The 19852-nt window shown below is 41.5% G+C and overlaps 2 protein-coding genes across 4 annotated transcripts; both read left to right on the forward strand.

Moving 5' to 3' along the window:
• Positions 1-1201: 1201 nt before the first annotated feature.
• LOC132569297 (uncharacterized) lies at positions 1202-12109 on the forward strand. 3 transcript variants are annotated; one of them, XM_060235376.1, is made up of 2 exons: positions 1202-1601; positions 11719-12109. In XM_060235376.1, exons 1-2 carry the CDS (start codon positions 1563-1565, stop codon positions 11809-11811), a joined length of 132 nt encoding a protein of 43 aa, XP_060091359.1. In that variant the 5' UTR covers positions 1202-1562; the 3' UTR covers positions 11812-12109. The 3 variants fall into 3 exon arrangements, with proteins under 3 accessions (XP_060091359.1, XP_060091358.1, XP_060091360.1); XM_060235375.1 differs by having other exon boundaries at positions 1221-1601; positions 11716-12109; XM_060235377.1 differs by lacking the exon at positions 1202-1601 and adding an exon at positions 3176-3472 and having other exon boundaries at positions 11716-12109.
• On the forward strand, positions 11716-19085 carry PTP4A1 (protein tyrosine phosphatase 4A1). Its single transcript, XM_060235374.1, has 5 exons — positions 11716-12251; positions 14869-14961; positions 15493-15623; positions 17221-17295; positions 17814-19085. Exons 1-5 carry the CDS (start codon positions 12147-12149, stop codon positions 17929-17931), a joined length of 522 nt encoding a protein of 173 aa, XP_060091357.1. The 5' UTR covers positions 11716-12146; the 3' UTR covers positions 17932-19085.
• Positions 19086-19852: the final 767 nt, after the last annotated feature.

The raw sequence follows: 19852 nt of genomic DNA on the forward strand, positions 1-19852 counted from the left end.
TGGAGTGTTTTCCTTGGCTTATACAAAATCACTTGGAGGGGAGGGTGGCTTTTGCATCTGGAACCGACTATCTAATCATTTTTGTTCAGAAGGGCAAGTAGTTAACTTTGCATCATTAACAGTAGTATTGTGGTGCCCCTATCACTGGTGCTCCTGAGATGGACTGGGTTATTGCTAGATTTTCCACTGCAAACTAAGAGCAGATTTACATACCACAAAGTGTGAATTAACTGTGTAATTAGAGCTCATCAGGTGCTACTCCTGGCAGGTTTCCATGCTAGGAAACAGTTCTAGAACATGGAAAATAAAAGCGTGTTGTTGATCTATAGCAGTTTTTACAAAACAGGAAATAGTAAACAGTAATTTTGAGGGTGCCCAAAGTCCCTTAGAGGTTGAGCCTGTGTGGTACAGTGGATAGTGCTGAATTAGGCTCCGCAGTCCGCCATCTGACTCACTCCTTTTCAAACTGACTTTATTTAACACGGCTGTCGTGGGGATAAATGGGAGGAAAGGAGTCACGTTCGCTGTCTTGAAGTGCCTGGAAGATGGAAATGTCTAGTTTTCAAATCTGACTGATGAGAACAGCGTTCAATACAGGTGTGACGTGTAGTCTGGAGTCGCTCTAATTTTAGCAGCGGGCGTTATTTCCAGCAACTCTGAAACGAACACGCCACAAAGCAACAGCGAAGCTGTTTGTAAAGGGCTGCACATGTACAGGGTGAATCTGGAAACGCAAGTTACTGGAAAAACGTACTGAGAAAACAGGCACTGGATAGCAGTATTCAATCGGTCCTGCTACTAAAATGAACACGACTCATACGTCAAAGACAGGAAAAGTCTTACTCTGCCCTTCCAGCGGCAACCCGTGCAACAGCGAGCAGCAGGCGTCCCACCAGACGGCCAATAGGAGCCTACTTTTGCTTTGCCCCTCCCTCCTGGCCACAACTTGCTTTGCTCTGCTCCCTGTCCTCCTAACCAGTTCTCACCGGCTCCCTCCGCCTCTGCCTCCCTCGCTCAGGCATTCTTCCTCCTCCTGGTCCCACCCCTGCAATCCCACCTCTGCTCATTGCCACACTCCTGACCATTGTCAACTCAGCAGCCCTTCCGAGCGCTCCCATTGGCCGCGCGCTGGTGCCATTCGGCGAAAGGCGTTTGTGACGTCAAGAGACGCCTCAGTTTGCAGGGGTGGGGGGACGGCGGTTGAGACGCAAAACCGCGCGCGCTGTGGAGAGCGGGAGGCGGTGCTTCGACATCTCCGGCCGCCCCGCCCCTCTACTTGCCTTGCGCGGACGAACCCAGGCGCTTGAATCTCTTCAGCCCCTCCCTCTTCCTCTCCTCGGTCACTTTTCTCCCTTTCTGCCGTCAGCGCCTCGTTAGCAACCTCGCCAGACCGGACCTGCGCGTGGCCGCGCCGCCTGCTCCTTCTCTCTCGCCGGTGCCTTCGCGCCCTGTATGGTCCATCGTCGCCACCCTGCTCCGGCACCACCTCCGCGGCCGCCTCCTCTTCTCTCCGGCTCAGCTCCTTCTGCCCCCGGCGGTGGCGCCCTCAGCACCCAGGCTGTATGATCAGGCTACAGTCTTCAATGAGTAACCATATTCCTGTGAGTAACGGACGGGGCCGCCTCTTCGCTTTCTCCCTCGGAACAGCAGAAACAACCCCCTTAACGCGCCCTCCCTCCCTTCTTTCCTACCCTCCATGTTTGTCTCTTTGTTCCTGGGCCGCGGCAGCCGCGTTTCTATGGAGCGGGAGGGGACGGAACGTGCAACCCGAACGGAGTGGCGCCATCCTGGGTTTTGTGCGGCGCCCCGGGCACGCCAAGCCTGCATTCTCGTCGGGAAGAAAGGAGGCGGCTTTGAATCGCGCCTCTCTCTCGCCGTTGGCCTGCTGGGAGTGGGGTTTCCCCATTCATGCCCGCTCAACTTCAGTCGAGAGTCACGACTGGCGAAAATCCGCTGCTCAGGCGACATGTGGGACGTGGCAGGGCAGGGAAGGACGGCTTGGGGGGCGGGCAGGGAGTGTCTGCCCGGGAGGCGCCGCTGTCTGCCTCGAGAAAGGAGGGCGAGCCCTACCGCGGGCGGGGAAAGGAGCAACAGCGGGCGTCTGCCCTGCTGCTGCTAGGAGGCGAGGAAGGGAGTTGGCTGGCCGCGAACGAACAGGCTGCAGTTGAAGGGAAAAACCTCTTGGTTGCCTGCGGCCGGAACGCGCGGCACGTGTGCCTCGCCATCTAGCTGAGAACAAAATAGGCAGAACAGAAGATGCCTGTTAAAAAAAAACCAACATAATTCGGGCAGCAATCCTGGGCGGGATTTTTCTTGTTTAGCGCCATCCGGATTTGAGGGCGCTGTTAGGCTCCCGCGTGCACCCTCAACGCGGGGTTCAGCGCCGTGGGGAGGGAGGGGGTCGTCGGAGACTGAGGAGTGAGTTGGAGTAGCTTGGGAAGCTACCCGCTTACTCGCGAGTTACAATTCGGAATAACTGCCAGACGCGATTCAATCCGCGTTCTAGCTCCTCCATCGCACATACAGACTTTTACAAAAGGTGGGGGAGGGGACATCTCAGTTTGCCGAACCTCACTGGTCGCCAGCCTTCGGGGGATTCAGGTGTAGTGCCTGTGGGAAATCAGTAACCCGAGACGGGAGGCTTGTGGTTTCGGGGGCGGGGAGATTAAGAAGAACTTTTCTTTACTATTCATAGCCTTCAGCTGGCTTTTAATAGCCTGGGGTGCCAAATGCCTTTGTGGCCTTAGAGTATGCAGCTGAACATTTAAGGGCGAGCTGCCAGTCTCCTGCAGCCCCCAGTGGGGCATGAGAGGCCATGTGGGTGGTGAACTTTAATCTCCCCGCTTTGTCTTCAGGAACAAGTCGAGACTTGCCCGGCTGCTGCTGGGGTGTCAGCTGTCCTTCCTGGAGCGGTGTTGTGGGGGGGGGGGGGAGGCAGGGAGATGAGGCGTTTGGCAGACTGATCAGGATGGGTTTTCCCTGGCTGACTCCATACGGATGACCAGCACTGTTTTGATTCAGAGGATGGACCCACGGGCTGAAAGGATACATAAGGAGGGGAAATATTTGGTACGGGCTTGTGTAAATCTCTTGACTTTCAGCTGTATCAGATTTAGGGAGGGAAGAAAGAGCAGAGATCTGCTTCTTAGAAGTGATCTTTATTTCTGAATGCTTCTCTTGCAGGCACTCTCAGCTTTGGCTGAGGAAGTATGTGCTTGTGTGACATGTGAGAAGCCTATTAAATGACAAGCAAGGTGAAGCGGTTAATGGGTGCTGAGCTAACAAAGCAGTCATCTTTGAGCTGAGTCACAAGACTGTTAATTTGTGTGTGTTTGTATGGCTCTGTGGATGCCAATCAGTTAACACTCTTCTTGCTTGTAAGAAGCAGTCTGTAATCTGCTCTAGTTCAAAGGGGACTCTTCTGATTAAAATTTTCTGTCTTTTCCTCATGAACCTTCTTTTACCCTGTCTAGTAAGTATGGAGGAAAGCATTTGAACTTGTAGAAATAGATCACTTTCATTCTTTAAAAAATATTTGGTCTGTTTAAGTAAAATGCCTTAACTTTTGGATTCTCTGTTGAAGCCCACAAAAGCCAATGGTCGCAGGAGAAGTTCCTTAGATAGCCTTTCAGATTTAGTTTCTTCTATCTGCAAAACCACCTCTAATTCATTGTGACAGCAGAAATAGAAAGTATGCTAAAAACCTTTCCTGCTGCGTGAGGTTCTGATATATTATCTGTATGTTGTAAGTGTCATTGAGTATGAGTGGCATTCCTATTGCTGCCTTTTTGCTGCAATTTACTGTTAACTAGAGGAGACAGTTATTAATGCAGATATACGTGTTCAAATAGATTCTGGCTGCTGCCTCATCCCTGTCCCAGAACTTCTACCTCCTCAAAAGTTCATTCTGTTCTTCCTCCTCCTCATTAGTTGTCTTACTTTCTTTTTCTGTGGTCTTCTTTTTTCCTTCCCACGCACACTTGCAATCCTCTCAATTTCTCAATCTCTCAGACCTAGTATTCTATTCATGCTTGCTTTCTGCTGCTCCAGAAAGCTAACCCTCATGATTTTAGCATGCCGTGCTTTTGCTGTTCTTCTATATCTGAATGCTCTGGGATGGCTGCAGGTTGTAGAGATGCTACATGGACATAAGGTGGCTGAATATGGGGAATGCGTTTGGCATCTAGTTGTGGCTGCTTCAATCTGGCTAGAAATCTCTTTAACATGGCAGAAACTTGCCTGAAAGTTGTTGCTTGCTGCATTATATTTCACTGGGTCTTGGAGCAGATTTTCCTGATATTATGGTTGCCTTGTGAAAGTAACACTTTCAACACAAATAGCTTTTTTTCTGATTGGTGTGGACATGTACCATACAAAGTATGAGAAATGCAAAATAGCACTGCTGGTTGCAATATGTATCTCACTTTCAATAGTGGCCCTGAGTAAGATATAACTGTAGTATGGTTACCATATTTTGAAAAGCGAAAAAGAGGAGCGTAAGTTAAATATGAGCAGCCAGTGTGTATTAGGAGGACATCCAGATTGCAGGTTGTCATAGTCCCGCTTTGGTCAGGCTGCGTCTGGAGGGTATTGTATGCAGTTCTGGAGGCCTCACTTCAGGAACGATGTGGACATAATGGAGCCAGGTGCAGAGGAAAATGACAAGGATGAACAGGGGCCTGGAGACCAAGTCCTATGAGGAAAGGCTGAGGGACTTTGGATTGGTCAGTCTTGAGAAGAGGAGACTGGGGGGACATGATTACTCTCTTTTAGTATATGGAGGGCAGGAGCAGCTCCTGTTGGCAGTAGAGAAGAGGATTTACAGTAATGGATTTAAAAGAAGGGTGGGAAGGTACCCGTTGGATATTAGGAAAAATGTTTTTTACAGTTAGAGTTGTTCAACAGTGGAATCAGCTACCAGGGGAGGTGGTGAGCTCCCCCTAACTGGCAGTCTTTAAGCAGCATCTGGACAGGGATGTGCACTAGGCTGATCCTGCATTGAGCAGGGGCTTGGATTAGATGTCTTGTTTGGCCCCTTCCAATTCTATGATTCCCAACTGACTACTTCAAACAGGTTATTTCTATGAGAATTCTGCTGTTTAAGCTGATTGCTACTAACTAGGAATATTCGTAACCTTCCAACCCCAAAAGAGGACATTTTCATCAGGTTTTTTTATTAGAGAGCCCAAAAGAGGACAGATACACACACAAAAAAAAGACATGCCCTCTAAAAATTAGAGGACATCTGGTAATCCTAAACTATAGCTAACAACACCATTGTTGGATAACATGGCTGTTTCCACATCATGGTACTATATTCTATGCCTTTGAGTGCATACAACAGATACAGCTAGCATCCAGAAATATATTTGATTTCGTATTTAAAATCTAAACACAGAGGCATAAACTTTAAAATGTGAGGATCATGTCAGATTAGAGGATAGAATGCAATTCCACTGACACTGTAATCACATCCCTCCATCTTTCTAGCATTCAGTGCCTCAGTTCCCCTTTTTCACTTTCAACTGCAGCAATCTTTATCACTTGAAAGAGATCAGTTTGTTAGATGTATTTGTGTTCGCTTTTTTCCTAGCTTAAATAAGTTCTTATCATGTATGTGGATAGCTGTACTCATAAGCTTTCATATGCATGCACAATTCATGAAATGTACACAAAAGCCTATACCCAGAATTAAACTTGGTTGGTTTTCAAAGTGCCACTGGACTCAAACTTTGTTCTGTTGCTTAAAATGTGTAGCTGAAAGAGCATTGTACTAATTCTTTATCCTCTTGCTGTCCTGTAATGCATCTTTCAGTGCTTTGGAACCTCTTCAGGGCAAGGGAATGGTATAGCAGTGGAGCAGTCATAAAAATGTATCTGTGCCTTTGCTGTTACTTCATACAGCGAGGACAATGTGGCTACTACACTTAAAGAGATAAGAGCAACCTGTTTAGGTTGGAATCCCCAGTAATTCTCTCCAGCTGTCATGTCCTCCAGCCTGAACTAAGTAAATTTAAGAAGAATGTAGCACAGTGGGCAGGCCTGAGATTGAGGGTTTATAACCTTTTAGGTGATCTTGCTTGAAAAGTAAACATAGCTATGGTGTTGACATAGATTATTTCAAGGCTGTGAGCCTGAGTGACAAAGGCAGACCAACCTCCATCGGTAGTTATTGGTACTTTGAGTTCACAGTACTTCTATACAAACTGAGTTGTGGCTGATTTGATGTGTAGGGGTTCAAGTTTATTTCACACAGAGGGGAATTTTTTTGTGTTTTTTACTTCACATATTAGTAGTTGTGCCAGCAGCCTAATACATCAATTGACAGTGTGATGTAGTGGTTAGGGTGTCAGACTACTAGTATCTTGAAGGTGGAAAATATGATATTTGCTGATCCAGTCATGTTCATTGACAGACTGGATTCTCAGGCAAAAAAAGTCTCAGAAGCTCAAAATAGTTTTGATTTTTTATTTTGAATAAGCACATACGGAGTGGTGAGAGGGGATGCAACTCTTGGGAGTTGACATGTAGGTTACCCCATGGTTTTGTTCTCCTGTGTTCAAGATCTATGTGGAAGTGGCCTGGTGATGCTATTAGTAGCTCTGACTTGACATATATGCTGATGACATGCAGCTATATATATAAAAGCTATATAAGTAAGAGCCTGATCATGGCTGTCCCAGTCCATGTTAATGCCAGAATGCAGTGGTTAAGATGATCAGGATGAAGCCAGACTAACATGGAGGTGACGTTGCTTAGAACGTCTGGTACCTTGGAAGGGACTTTTACCCCCTCTGTGTGGAGTATTTCTAACAGTGGGTTCAGTTAAGAACCTGGGGGAACTCTTGAACCCAGCCTTGGTGTATGGAGTCGAGCAAGTAGGCAAAGTTTCAATCTTTGCCTTTGTCAGTTACATCTGGCTCAGAAGTTGGGTACACTGGGCAGAACTGACTAGTCATGCTGATCCATGCTACTGTGATCTTCAGAATGTTAGTGCTTTGAATGGGACTGGGTTATGAAAACTATGCACTGGAGTGAACTGGACAAATTAACAAGAACACTAAAGGAACTTGCTATGGAAAAATTTAATAATGAAAGGCGAAAGTTTCAGAACTATGTGGAAGAACACTGGAGAGTGAAAGGACACTTGGTGATATTTAATAATGGATAACTTGTTTATCAGCTATTTTTAATTTACTGCGACAAGAATGATAGTTAAAATGAGAGTATGAGAAAATATAATATGACTTAATTTAGTAATATATTGGATTATTAATCGAATGAGGTAATAACCATAAAGAAGTATAAGTTCCTTTTTTCTTTTCAAACAGTTTTTTTTAACTGTTAAATTACCTTTATTGCTTTTAAATTGTAAGTAACACTGGGGAAGTCTTGAAAGGGAGGAGGGGAGGTGGAAATGTGATGCAACATATTGACTTTTATTTGAGAGAAGTAAATGAAATAGTGATATAATATGTTGTAGAGTAATAAAAAATGTTTTTACATAAAGAATGTTAGTGCTTTGATGCTTTGTGTGCTTTGACTATTACTTGGTAGTTGCATGTGGTATGACAAAGTAAATTAACTGCTGCTGATTACCTGTGCCAGCGATATTACTGCTAAATTTGATCAATTGCACTAGCTATCAGTTTGTTTCCAGGTTCAAGTCAAGTTACTGGCTCCTTTAATGTCTTTTTGGCTTTTGGGACTTGCATACTTGAAGGACCACCTTTCCTTGTATGAACCCAGATGGACCTGCAGTCTTTTCCCTGGGTGGTCCCCAAAACAAAGAACTATACTTGGAGATGTGCAGAACGGCTATTCAGACAGGTCATTTAGGCAGATCATAGTTCCCCCTTAGTGGTCAGTGATTTATATGGTACATGTGTGTCTTTGCACAGAAAGATAAAATAGATATGTATGCACTTTACAAACACGACCATGCTAGGAGACTAAGAGAGAGAGAGAGAGAGGTGGGAATAACAAGTCCCCATAAGACCAGCATAGGGAAAGATTAGGGAATAAATTTTTTTGGCACCAGTGGGAGCGGGAAACACACCTCCAAGAGCTATAAAACTAAGGGAGAACCCTGCACCACCCTCTTTAATTCCATCCCTTCTTCCAGCAGCTCCCTTGGCTCTTGTGCTTTCTTTCCCTGCTCTAGGTGTCTTGGCGATCTCTGTGGTGAAGGAGAAGAGCTTGTAGCTTGCCTATTTTCCCCTCCTTCTCTGCTTCACACATTGTAGAAATAGTCCCCTATCTATGGGTCAGTGCTCAGAGGCTTACTGAAGTCCTGATGCTTGAGGATTAATGCTTGCCAGGATTAAGTACCTTCTTGACCTCTGGGAGCCATAAAATAAGTGTGAAAGAGCTGCATGTGGCTCCCAAATCACAGTTTGGCCATCTTTGCACTTGAACAGCATTTCCCAGCCAGTGGGTTCCACACTTGCTATTTTATTGATTTATATGTTGTTTTTTTTAAGTGGGCTGTCGTATCAAGTATATTTGGACTTGTAGGCCATCATGCCAAACAGTTTTGGAAACATTGCACTGAGGGGTCATTATGTATTTAATGACATATATCCTATCACCCTGTGTACAAAACAGGTGTGTTCCTGCATTCCTTCCTTTTCTTGCAGCGCTTTCAACTCTGCATAACCTGCATAGATAAATTACTTGGGGGGGGGGGCGGTTTGCAGCACATCTTCACTGTGGAGAGGGATCTGCTTTGTCACCACTCCAGCCCACTGACCTATATGTTTACTCCACAGGGTTGGTTGGGCAGAAAGCAGTTTTTAGTAAAAGGCAGCAGTTCCAAAAACATAGAAGTCTTACTGAACTTATGTTTGCTTATAATATAGTTGGCTTTTTTTTTTAAATGGTTGTTGGCTCTTTAGTCCCAAATTCCTTTTAGCCCTAGAACTCTGATTTCAAGCAGTACCACCTGCTGCATTCCTTAATATCCATGGAACTGGGCTACTTAATCTTTTTAAATGTAACACATGAGCAAAAAAATGTTACATTTATATCTTGTGTATCCAGGCTTCTGTTACATAAGTTGCCCTAAAAGCAGCTAAACTTCAGTGCTGGTCTCATATTTCAGTAACTGCATATATTTGGTTGGGTAGACCTTCTGGCTGGTTGATTTGTGAAACTAAACTGTATTTTGCAGAATGCTTGATTTCTTTCCATATGTATATACGTTTGAATTTCCTTTGAAGTAGTTGAAACAAAATTCATCAAGGACTTACATTATTTCTTCTCTTCTGTGTGTAGTATCTTCACAGAAACATTTCATCCGTCATTGAGCATTCATTGTGTGTGACTCAATTTATTTTTTTATTTTTTGCTAAATGACTCCTGGCCCAAGTGGGTTGGTTGGTCTGTGTCCTGGTGGAAAAAACATGGTGTAGTTCTTAATGTTTTTTTCCTGTTATCTTCCTCCTTTCTGCCAAGAAGATCCTATTATTATTTTGTTTTTAAACTTTACATTATTCTTACAACTTTTAACTTTTTTTACAACCTTCCTTAATTTATGGTGCTAGGAATAGAACATATGACATTTGAGCTATGAGTAACGCTATACAATATAGAACAGTTTAATTTCCTAGATTGTTAATATAGCCTAAAACATTACATAACATCAGATTGCTGACTCTTGTTCACTTTTGTTATGCAATATAATATGAGGTGGGAGTCTCTTGTGCACTTGCTTGTTTAAACGGAACACTTAATTTATTGCTAAATTGGGATATCTGTCTTTGTAGTAGCATTAACTAGAGACAGATTACTTGTTAAAGATTGTGTCAAGGCTGTCTTTCTAACTCTTGAAAGAATTCTTGCAAACAATTTTTCACAGGGTTGATTCAGTGGGTAGCCATGTTGGTCTGAAGCAGCAGAACAAATCTTGAGTCCAGTGGCATCTTTTAGAGTAGACCAACAAAGTGTTTTTTGGGTAGATTCAGGTGAGCAGCTGTGTTGGTCTGAAGTGGTAGAACAAATTTTGAGTCCAGTGGTACCTTTTGTTAGTCTTAAAGGTGCCACTGGACTCAATTTGTTCTACTTCAGACTAGCATGGCTGCCCACCTGGATCTATCTTTGTGGAAGGCACCATGTTAAATCGCATGGAATGGAGCTCCATTTTTGGTCTTAAAGGTGCCACTGGACTCAAAATTTGTTTTATTCATGTGCACACACTGAAGAAACTTCTATCTTGAATAAAGCTTTGTTGTTCTAAAAGGTGTCACTGAACTCAAACTTTCCACGGGGCTGTAATTCAGCTCCCTTCTTTTTAAAATGTTTAATAACTACCGTTCTCTAGATGCAAAAGCTACTGACTGAAAGGTAGATCCATGTTGTTGTGAAGTGTTAGAACAAAGTTTGAGTTCAGTGGCACCTTTAAGACCCCCTTTATTCAGGGTATGAGCATTCATATGTATGTGCACTTCCTCAGGTACCTTGAAATGGAAAGTAACAGTTCATTGATGTAAGTAGAGGGTGAACAGCAAATCAACACAGTAATTATGATACACTTTGGATCAGTTATGAGGAAAACACAGTCAATATGTGAAAACGAGGGACTGATTATTTTTCTTAATTGTTGAATGCTAGGAACCAAGACCATGCCTCCATACTGACTGTAAGGGAAAGTGATAATCAGGCTTTTGTAGGATTATGTGATAAGAACTGGTGAGGCCCTGGATTCAAGTTTGTGTTTAGTCATGAAGATCAGTAGGTGGCACCCTGACCCTGATAGCCCAGGCAAACTGGATCTAGTAAGCTAAGAAGGGTCGACTGTGGCATGTATTTGAACGGGAGACCTCCTTGCAATACCAGTAATTGGAGGCACATGGGGAGGCTTTATTCAGTCACCTCTCTGAATATCCTCTAGAGCTCCAGTAGGGGTTAGTCACCAGAGGTCATCATGACTTCTTGGTACAGACAGACAGACACACACACACGATCAGTAGGTGACCATATACCAGCTGACACTATTGAGCTCTGCATAAGTTTTGCTGAAACACTGGGTGTTCAGTATAAAAAAAATAAACGTGATAGAGGAGAAAATGAGTGGAAAGGATATTGTGGAAGGAGCTCAGATCTGTGGATGGTAATCTTAAAATGGAATATAAGTTTTAATCATTTATAGAGCACTAATTGGCTACTTACTATTTGTTCATCATTTATTGGCAAATTGCTATTTTATGCTGTTTTATTCATGTTGTGCATCTTGTGATCCTTTTATAAACGAAGTTAATAGTTCTAGAATATAGGATGTGTTGCAGATTTAATTCAGTTCTGGGTACAAAGTAGACTTTCAAGTTGCACTAAAGGATGCTGAGGCAAGGAAAACAAGAAAGAAGTTGCCCTCTTTCTTGATGAATACAAATTACCACTTAAATACATCTCTTGTAAGGAGCAGAGCAAAATAAGACTATTTTTAAGTGATGCAAAGGATTGTCTTGTTTGTGTGATGGTAATTCACCTGCACTTTCTGGAGATTTTTCCAGTCCTGCTCCACCATCTGCAGTACAGCGAAATAGGCAGTTCTTCCTGATTGAGAATGAAGATTTATAGGAAATGTTTTTTAAATAAAAAAAGTGTTCAGCTTTAAAATACTGCATTTTTACTGCTTTTTCTCTTGGTTATGTTACTTAAGTCTAAGTTGTATGAAGAGTACAAATAGTGACCAACAACTTTTTTTCCTCTTTGCAGCAGTTCTGTGGTGTTCTTGGTCACACATTTATGGAGTTTCTGAAGGGCAGTGGGGACTACTGCCAGGCACAGCACGGCCTCTATGCAGACAAGTGAACTGTAGAAGTCCATTACTACTCCACCAAGAAGCCCCCTTAAGAGCGGTTACCAAGATAAGAAGTGTTGAATTGAAATTGGCAGAGCATTTTACAAAGGAGTTCAGACCTGGATGGGGTAACCTCAGTGCACTGCCTTTCTTTTTGCCTCAGTATTACTGAATTGAAGAATTGCTGCTTCTTGTTTTAAGAGGTTCATTTCATTTCCCATCACTCCTAAAGTTCATACTTGTCAGTACTTTCAAGTGGCTTTTAGTAAAGTAGACTTCCATTCCTCTGCATCACTTCTGTTAATTTTTTTTAATTGTATCAATCTTGTTGCACGTTTAACTAAACATGGCTCGAATGAATCGCCCAGCTCCTGTGGAAATCACTTACAAGAATATGAGATTCCTTATCACTCACAACCCAACCAATGCAACCTTAAACAAGTTCATAGAGGTAAGGACACTCGAAGGGAATGTTTATTTATAATGTTAATAACATTGACAACAATTCATGTTTAATAGAATACCGATGTGTATCATTTTCATGTTATGCTTCAGTGTCTGGAGCAAACATGGAAATAATTTAGAGGCATGTTCTGCTATGAAGGGATGACCTACTTTTGCAAAACTAAGTGAAGTTAAACTAATCTTTTTTGCAGTACTTATATTGTGTATTGTGTTGAAGAGAGCCAGTGTGGTGTAGTGATTAAGAGTGGTGAACTCTAATCAGGAGAAATGGGTTTGATTCCCCATTCCTTCACAATGAAGGTTTGATTCCCCACTCCTTCACATGAAGCCAGCTGGATGACCTTGAGCCAGAGACTGTTCCCTCAGAGCTCTCTCTCATTCCCACCTACCTCACAGGGTGTCTGTTGTGGGTGGAGGAATAGAAGGCAGCTGTACTGCAGTGAACTCGTTTGGGTAGTAAAAAGCGGGGTAGAAAACCCCCAACTCTTCTTCTTGAAAGTAACTGCTGCCTTAAAGCAAACAGCATTAAATAAGATCCTATTAGTACTAGCTGATAGATTAAAAGTGGGAAAAGATTTCCATAAGCAAAGCTTATTACATCAGAGTTCGTACAGATATCTCTTTGCTAACATGTATGAAAATCAATTAAATGGACAAGGTCATCTATGTGACATTTGCACTCTGCAGTTATGTTACATGTTTACAATACAACTAAAGTACAGAGGACAAGTAAATTTAAGGATTCAAGCCAGGCTTCACAAAGGCAGTCCCATCTGTAGGCTTTTTAAATACAGAATGTCTACATAGGCCCAGAACATATGAATGCTTCTGCTAATGTGATGTGAGATGATAAAATGGTATCATGCAACAACTAGACTTAGAAAATCATGCTTGAAAATGGGCTGGGCTATGTCACAAACCAGTGACTGCTGATGCCAACTAATATGTAAAAGGGAAAGGTAGTCCCCTATGCAAGCACAAGTCTTTTTTTGACTCTGGGGTGGCGTTGCTTTCACAACATTTTCATGGCAGACTTTTTATGGGGTGGTTTGTCATTGCCTCCCCCAGTCATCTACACTTTCCCCCCTGCAAGCTGGGTACTCATTTTACTGACCTCGGAAGGGTGGAAGACTGAGTCAACCTGGAGCTGGCTACCTGAACTGCAGCTTTACCATTCTGCGCCACGGGGCTCTTATGTAACTAATATGTAGAGGCATATTTTAGTTTATAGGCATTTTTTAGCGGAATAAATGAAGTAGTTATTGATATTGGACATTACAAACTTAAGTAGCATCTACTTAATTTTGATGTGCAAGACAATGTGCATCAGTCCCCATATAATTTTGACTTGAACTATTAAAGGACAATTGGGGGACCCATGAGGTTCATAGGGGAGGAATCTCATGTTTTCATACCCTCTCTAATTTTCTTCTGCCTGCCCCTGGCAGTGCTCAGTCTCTACACCCATATACCAGCTTTTTTTCTGTTTCCTTCTGCTGTCTACAACTTTTACCTTTTTGCTCCTCTGCCTCCAAATTTACTCCACATTTTTCCTATGTTAGTGTGGGTTTCTGTCCCCCATGCTGAAACTAACTGGAGCTTGGAGCTCTCTACAGTGTTGGTTACAGCTTTCTTACTAACCTGCAAATATAAGACCACCAAGATCTCACAGTATAGTCTCACAAGAGCTCTTAAATTTATAAAAAACCAGATATTTGCTTCTGTGGCCAGGTGTGTTAACGCTTTAGTGTATATCTTTTTACATTATGTATTTACTTACAAACCTGGGAATCACATGCCCCCATTTTGTGGACTTTTAGATTTCAGCTTTAAATGTTGCAGTTATTTTCATGATTAGATGGTATTACTACCTTGTGGTAAAAATGAAACAGCCCAGTGTTCTCTGTATGATAGGTCAGAGTACATCAGTGTTGAGTAGAAATCCTGTACTATCCCTAGATGTTGTATTCTTGACATATAATTTCACAGTACTTTGGTTCAATACTCCCTCTAAGCTGTGGGGTCTTTGAACAAAAAAAATCTACCTTGTGAACTACTGGCATTAAAGTTGTGAGCTGGAGGTTTAAAAAACTGAGCTAGCTCACACTAACTCAGCTTAGAGGGGATACTGCTTGTGTTCATAAAGTTTTCAGTGGTTTAGAATGAAGGCCCTGCCATTTTTTAAAACAGCTTTCATACTTCATAGATAAGAGCCTTGTACGTAGTAAGAATGAAAGGCAATAATTAGACTTGTAGATTTTCCAGGCTGTATGGCTATGGTCTTGGCATAGTAGTACCTGATGTTTTGCCAGCAGCTGTGACCCAACATCCTCAGAGGTATAACACAGAAAGATAAAGTTCTCTGTGTCATTTTGCTGGCAAAACGTTAGTTACTACTCTATGCCAAGACCATGGCCATACAGCCTGGAAAAACTACAACTTAATGAACTTGGGCTGTGAAAGCCTTTGACAACAATAATTACAGAATTGCTAAGAAACGACTTAAAATAATCTTTGTTTACAGAACGGTAGCACAGGCTGAGAAAGCAGCACAGTTTTTACACTCAAGATTTTTTTTTAAAAAAAATCATCTTTCTCCTTAGGAACTTAAGAAGTATGGAGTAACTACAGTAGTAAGAGTGTGTGAAGCCACTTACGACACAGCTCCAGTAGAAAAAGAAGGCATTCAGGTTTTGGTAAGTGGCTTAATCTAACATTGTAAATTAGTTGTTTGGCTTTTTCAAATTGCTCACTATTCTGAAAGTACTAATAAAAATTTGTAGAGGTCTTGTGGATTTTTTTTTTCAAAATATTAAACAATGTTTTTAAAAGGCAGTAGTAGCATTATGGGTACTATAGGCAACCTGAAGAAAATGGACAAAATGAAAAAAAATCAAACCAGGCAATAAGATAGCTCTTGCAATTAGCTTTGTCTGAGAAGTAATCCTTAAGAAACCTACAGTTCTCTTTAGCTGTCCTGTGTTTCCACAGCTATAAGTCTTGTATGTTTTTACATGGAAGCTCAAAATAGAAAATGAAGATTTTAAGAAGTTGTGGTAAGATAATTCAAAAAGTTTATATTCTGCTGTTGCCAAGCTACAGGCCAGATCTTTCAGTTTATTTGGAGGCTAAATGCACTATCATCCCAAAGGATTGTAAAATGGTGATGATGGTTCTTTCAGTTGTAAGACAATAATTATCTAAATTAGCTATTTCATACTTTGCAGGACTGGCCCTTTGATGATGGAGCACCACCATCTATACAGATTGTTGATGATTGGCTTAACCTCTTGAAAGTTAAATTTCGTGAAGAGCCTGGCTGTTGTATTGCTGTACACTGTGTAGCTGGTCTTGGAAGGTAAGTAAAATTTAGTGACCAAGGTCTGCTATTGTAGCAGTTCTTTTCACTGGGTGTGTAATGTGGTCACATCTTCAGTGCTGTAGCAAACATGTAGGCATACTCATTATGTAGCTGTGTTCTATTGATGTGATTGTGGAATTGCAGTGGATCAAGTCTGTTTCATTTATAACAATGGTTCCCAAACTTTTCCAGGACACCTCCCTCTTGACAGCATAAACTCATTCCCAGTGCCCCCCACCTACTCTTTTTATAAGCATTATTCAGAAAGAGTGGTTTGCATAACCTACTAAGGAAGATAATAATAAAATTCAAAATAATAAGAATTGCACTTTTATTCGAACTTTTATTTACCGTAAATTTCCCTCTTACTACTGGAATTTTTGTACCATAAATTTCCTCTCTGTTATCTAATTTTTTCCTTCTGCCCCCCTAACTTTTTCCTTAAAAAATGCAACTGTTCCTTTTATAAAGCAGTTAGTTAGTTACAACGGTTGAGAAGTGTTAAATTCTTATATAATCTAAAAATATTAATACTGAGTGGGCTGTGACAAAAATAACACTTAGCTAAAAGTGCTCTTCATAATCAACATGCTTCTGTAACCAAGAACATTGGAAAATAAATCCACACTCAATACTCAAAATGTTAAGGACTTACTAGCAAAAACTTTAATGACAAACAGAACACTGACAGTTTCTCAGAACATGATATGCCAGTCTGCCTAGAGCTTTGGTGGCATATTTATTTAAAACTTTGATTGTTTCCACCAGATTTCAGTACTGTAGAAGCAGAAATTTGGAGCAGCTTTTGCCTACAAGGTGTCATAGCCTGGTCAGCTGTAAATAAATGAGTGCTATGATTGGAAGGGCCTACCTCCAGTGCCTCTTAGCACCCCCTAGGTGATCCCACTGCCCCCCTCCCGGGTGGTACCTCACACTTTGGAAACTACAGATCTATATCCCATTTCTGTCTGCAGTGGGGATCCAAAGTGGTTTACAACACTGCCCCCTTCTTTATTTTATCCTTTCAACAACCCTGTGAGGTAAATTAAGCTGTGTGTGTGTGCACTGGCTCAGGATCACCCAGCAAGCAGGCGGGGGGTTGAAACATGGTGGAACCTGTTGATTATAGTCTCCCAGTCAAATATTACTAGGGTACAAGTTTGTCCCTTCATATAACTCTAGAGAATTAGAATTTACTATCTTAATAATCATGTTATTCTTTGGATGAATAATGGACACCCACCTTCCTTCCAACATGTAATTCCTGGTAAATTGTTCTCTGAAGAACCATTAACAAGAAAGCTCAGTGGTTAGAATGGGCAGTATTCTGGTGAGAAAAGGAGATCTTGTGTTTGTCCTGTGTTGGATTCAGAATTTTTGGCAAAGCTTTGTAGTTTCATGTGCAGTATAGAGAATTAATTGTTAAAAGCCATCAGATGTTTGTAGGGTTGAATATCATAGCTAGGCTGCCATGAAATCAGTAAGTGGTAGTAGATCAGTGTTTTTGGCTGGGATTCACATAGGTGGGAAATGATGCTGGGATATTGTGGAAAACAGCAAGTCCTTGGTATAATATGCTTTTCTTTTCTTGCAGAGCACCTGTATTAGTTGCCCTTGCACTCATTGAATGTGGAATGAAGTATGAAGATGCAGTACAGTTTATAAGGCAGTAAGTATTGTCTGTGGAAACCTGAGTTATGTAGTTCAGATTTTTCTTTAAGCATTGATTCAAGTGCACAACAGCACCTGAACATAGCGGTGATGGTGACATAGAAAACCATAGACTAGGAAGGAGATCATAGTGATAGCTGGAGGTTGTACTAAAACATACATAGGGACAGATAGTTGTCAATATTCATAACTGCTGTGGCAGCGCAAAAGTCTTTTTTAATCCTGGCATCCTTAATGTGATCTGAAACCAAATGTTGCTAAATACAACATTAAAATTTTAAGTGAACACTGTCCAAACAGAATTGTTGCTGTACTCCAAATCTAGGAGGATTCTTTATTCTTAAGGGACATTCTTATCTTTAGGGAAATGTTTTGTACAGTAATTGAGAAATTAAGTATAGTAATGTTGAACCACTCTTTCCTTAACAGAAAGTACTTAGAAGTTAAGCATTTTTAAATTATTTTAGGCACTCCCGCACATTAAACTCAAGTTCATCACTCTTAATTTTGTTCCAGGAAGCGACGTGGAGCTTTTAACAGCAAGCAACTTCTGTATTTGGAGAAATACCGGCCCAAGATGCGTCTGCGTTTTAAAGATTCAAATGGTCATCGTAACAACTGTTGCATTCAGTAAAACCAAGTTGCTTTGGAAGTAGAAGATTAAACTAGATTTGGGCAGATTACGTGGGGAAACTATATGTTTAAATTACATGATGCTTCTGTAGAAGTAGGCCAAAATGTTGGCAGGAGAGCAACTTTGTTTAGGTAACCATTGTTTTAGAACAGGAAATGTACATGGCCTTTAAAATGTCTTGTTAGTAATTTGTATTATTAAATTTTCCTTAATCATGCAGTTTTTCATTGAAGTCCAGTAGACTTATCTACCACAACATGTGTAGAGATTAGTTGCCAAAACCCCAGCACACTATTTCTGTCTTTATCACAGAGTAGTTCCCAAGTAACTACAGCAATCTGGACCTTTCCTTTTCCCTACTGTTACTTCTGCTTTTGTGGAAAGGCTTTGTAGGGTAATCAGCCTGTTCACTGTATGTTTGTCTCCCACAATCGTACTAGAACGGATGTCAGGATTTGCACACAATTTACTGACTGAGTCACTTTTGGAGTCTAAACTTTTGTTATTTAATCCTTTTCATTCACATGCATTCTATGGTTATGCATAGAAAGTAATCCTTCACGCTGTACAGAAGCACACAAATCTTTAATGTCTCCAGACAAAAAGCCTTATAGTAAAATAAATACTGGCACTTAACGTGCAATTTACCAGAGGGCCTGTAAAAGGATGGGAGGGGACTAATTAATATTTCTAGTAAAATGTTGCCTTTGTCTTGTGCAAGAAGTATAGAATATGCTCTTTACTTTAGTAAATATTTTTAATGTAGAAATGCTTTATTGTAGCTGAAATTCTAAATCATAAAATTTCTGAAGATCTTGTAATTTCTTTTATTGTAACTATTGAAAGTTGTTTACCAACTCTTGCTTTGTTGGAGGTGAGTTTGTGTTTTTTTCTTGAGTTTCTGCTATGAAGATGGCAGACCTCCGTAATATTTTGTATGCCTTTTGAGCCGCGTAACTTAATATTTGGATACTTGATAATTTGTTATGTAATTGATAAAATGGTGATGTGTATTAATGTTCAACCATATATTTATACTGTATTGGGAATGTGTGGTTATAGTACTGTGGGAGAAATAATTTGCCAGTGTTCACCAGCTTGTAAAATCTAGTGCGAGAGCTCAGACATCTAAATAAACTCAAAGCTGCATTGCAGTTTACCTGAAATAATTGGTTCTTTGTGGGGCAGGATTTGGGGGGAGGAAAGACACCCGATCTACAGTCTTGCTATGTACATCTTTGATGTGCTGCTAGTCTTAATTGAGAAGGTCAAGGAGATATATATAGCACCAGCTGACTTCCTCTAACCTTTCTGGCCTCATCTAGGGAAGGTCTCACGGGTACTGAGCTGTTGTAAGAATGTCATTGTTGGTCCTGGAGGTGAGACTCACATTCAGGAACAAAATCTGTATAATATAAGGTTACCAGATGGTCCTCTTTTAGGGGACATGTCCTCTTTTTTTAAGTGTCCTCTCTTGGACTTTTTTTTTAAAAAGGATGAAAATGTCCTCTGGGAGTTGAAAGGTTAAGAATATTTCAACTTCCACAGTTTAAGTAATTGGGCTATTTAAAATGAGATTTGTCATAGTGATCACTTGTTTGAAGTAGTCAGTCTGGAAATTTGTCCCTTTTTTCTTTTTAAAATATGGTAACCCTGGTATAATATCTTTTATTAGGGCCAACCAAATTGACACAAAACACTGTACAAGCTTTTGAGCTCATCAGAACTTGGCCAGTGTAGCCCTGACCTAGATAGCCCAGGCAAGCTCGATCTTCTCAGATCTCAGAAGTTAAGCAGGGTTGACTCTGGCAAGTATTTGGATGGGAGACCTCCTTGGAATACCAGAAGGTGGGGGCAGGCTTTATCCAGCTACCTCCCTGAATATCCTCCAGGCCCCCAGTAAGGGTCAATCATGACTTCC

Source organism: Heteronotia binoei, chromosome 1 (genome assembly GCF_032191835.1).
Source record: "Heteronotia binoei isolate CCM8104 ecotype False Entrance Well chromosome 1, APGP_CSIRO_Hbin_v1, whole genome shotgun sequence".
Classification (NCBI taxonomy): domain Eukaryota; kingdom Metazoa; phylum Chordata; class Lepidosauria; order Squamata; family Gekkonidae; genus Heteronotia; species Heteronotia binoei.

Bases quoted from the DNA above. Each gene is read 5' to 3' on its own strand.
- LOC132569297 (XM_060235375.1), top strand. From the start codon at position 1,563: ATGATCAGGCTACAGTCTTCAATGAGTAACCATATTCCT. The intron at 1,602-11,715 runs GTGAGTAACGGA...TCCTCTTTGCAG, and splicing joins CAATGAGTAACCATATTCCT to CAGTTCTGTGGTGTTCTTGG.
- PTP4A1 (XM_060235374.1), top strand. From the start codon at position 12,147: ATGGCTCGAATGAATCGCCCAGCTCCTGTGGAAATCACTTACAAGAAT. The intron at 12,252-14,868 runs GTAAGGACACTC...CTTTCTCCTTAG, and splicing joins CCTTAAACAAGTTCATAGAG to GAACTTAAGAAGTATGGAGT. The intron at 17,296-17,813 runs GTAAGTATTGTC...ATTTTGTTCCAG, and splicing joins GCAGTACAGTTTATAAGGCA to GAAGCGACGTGGAGCTTTTA.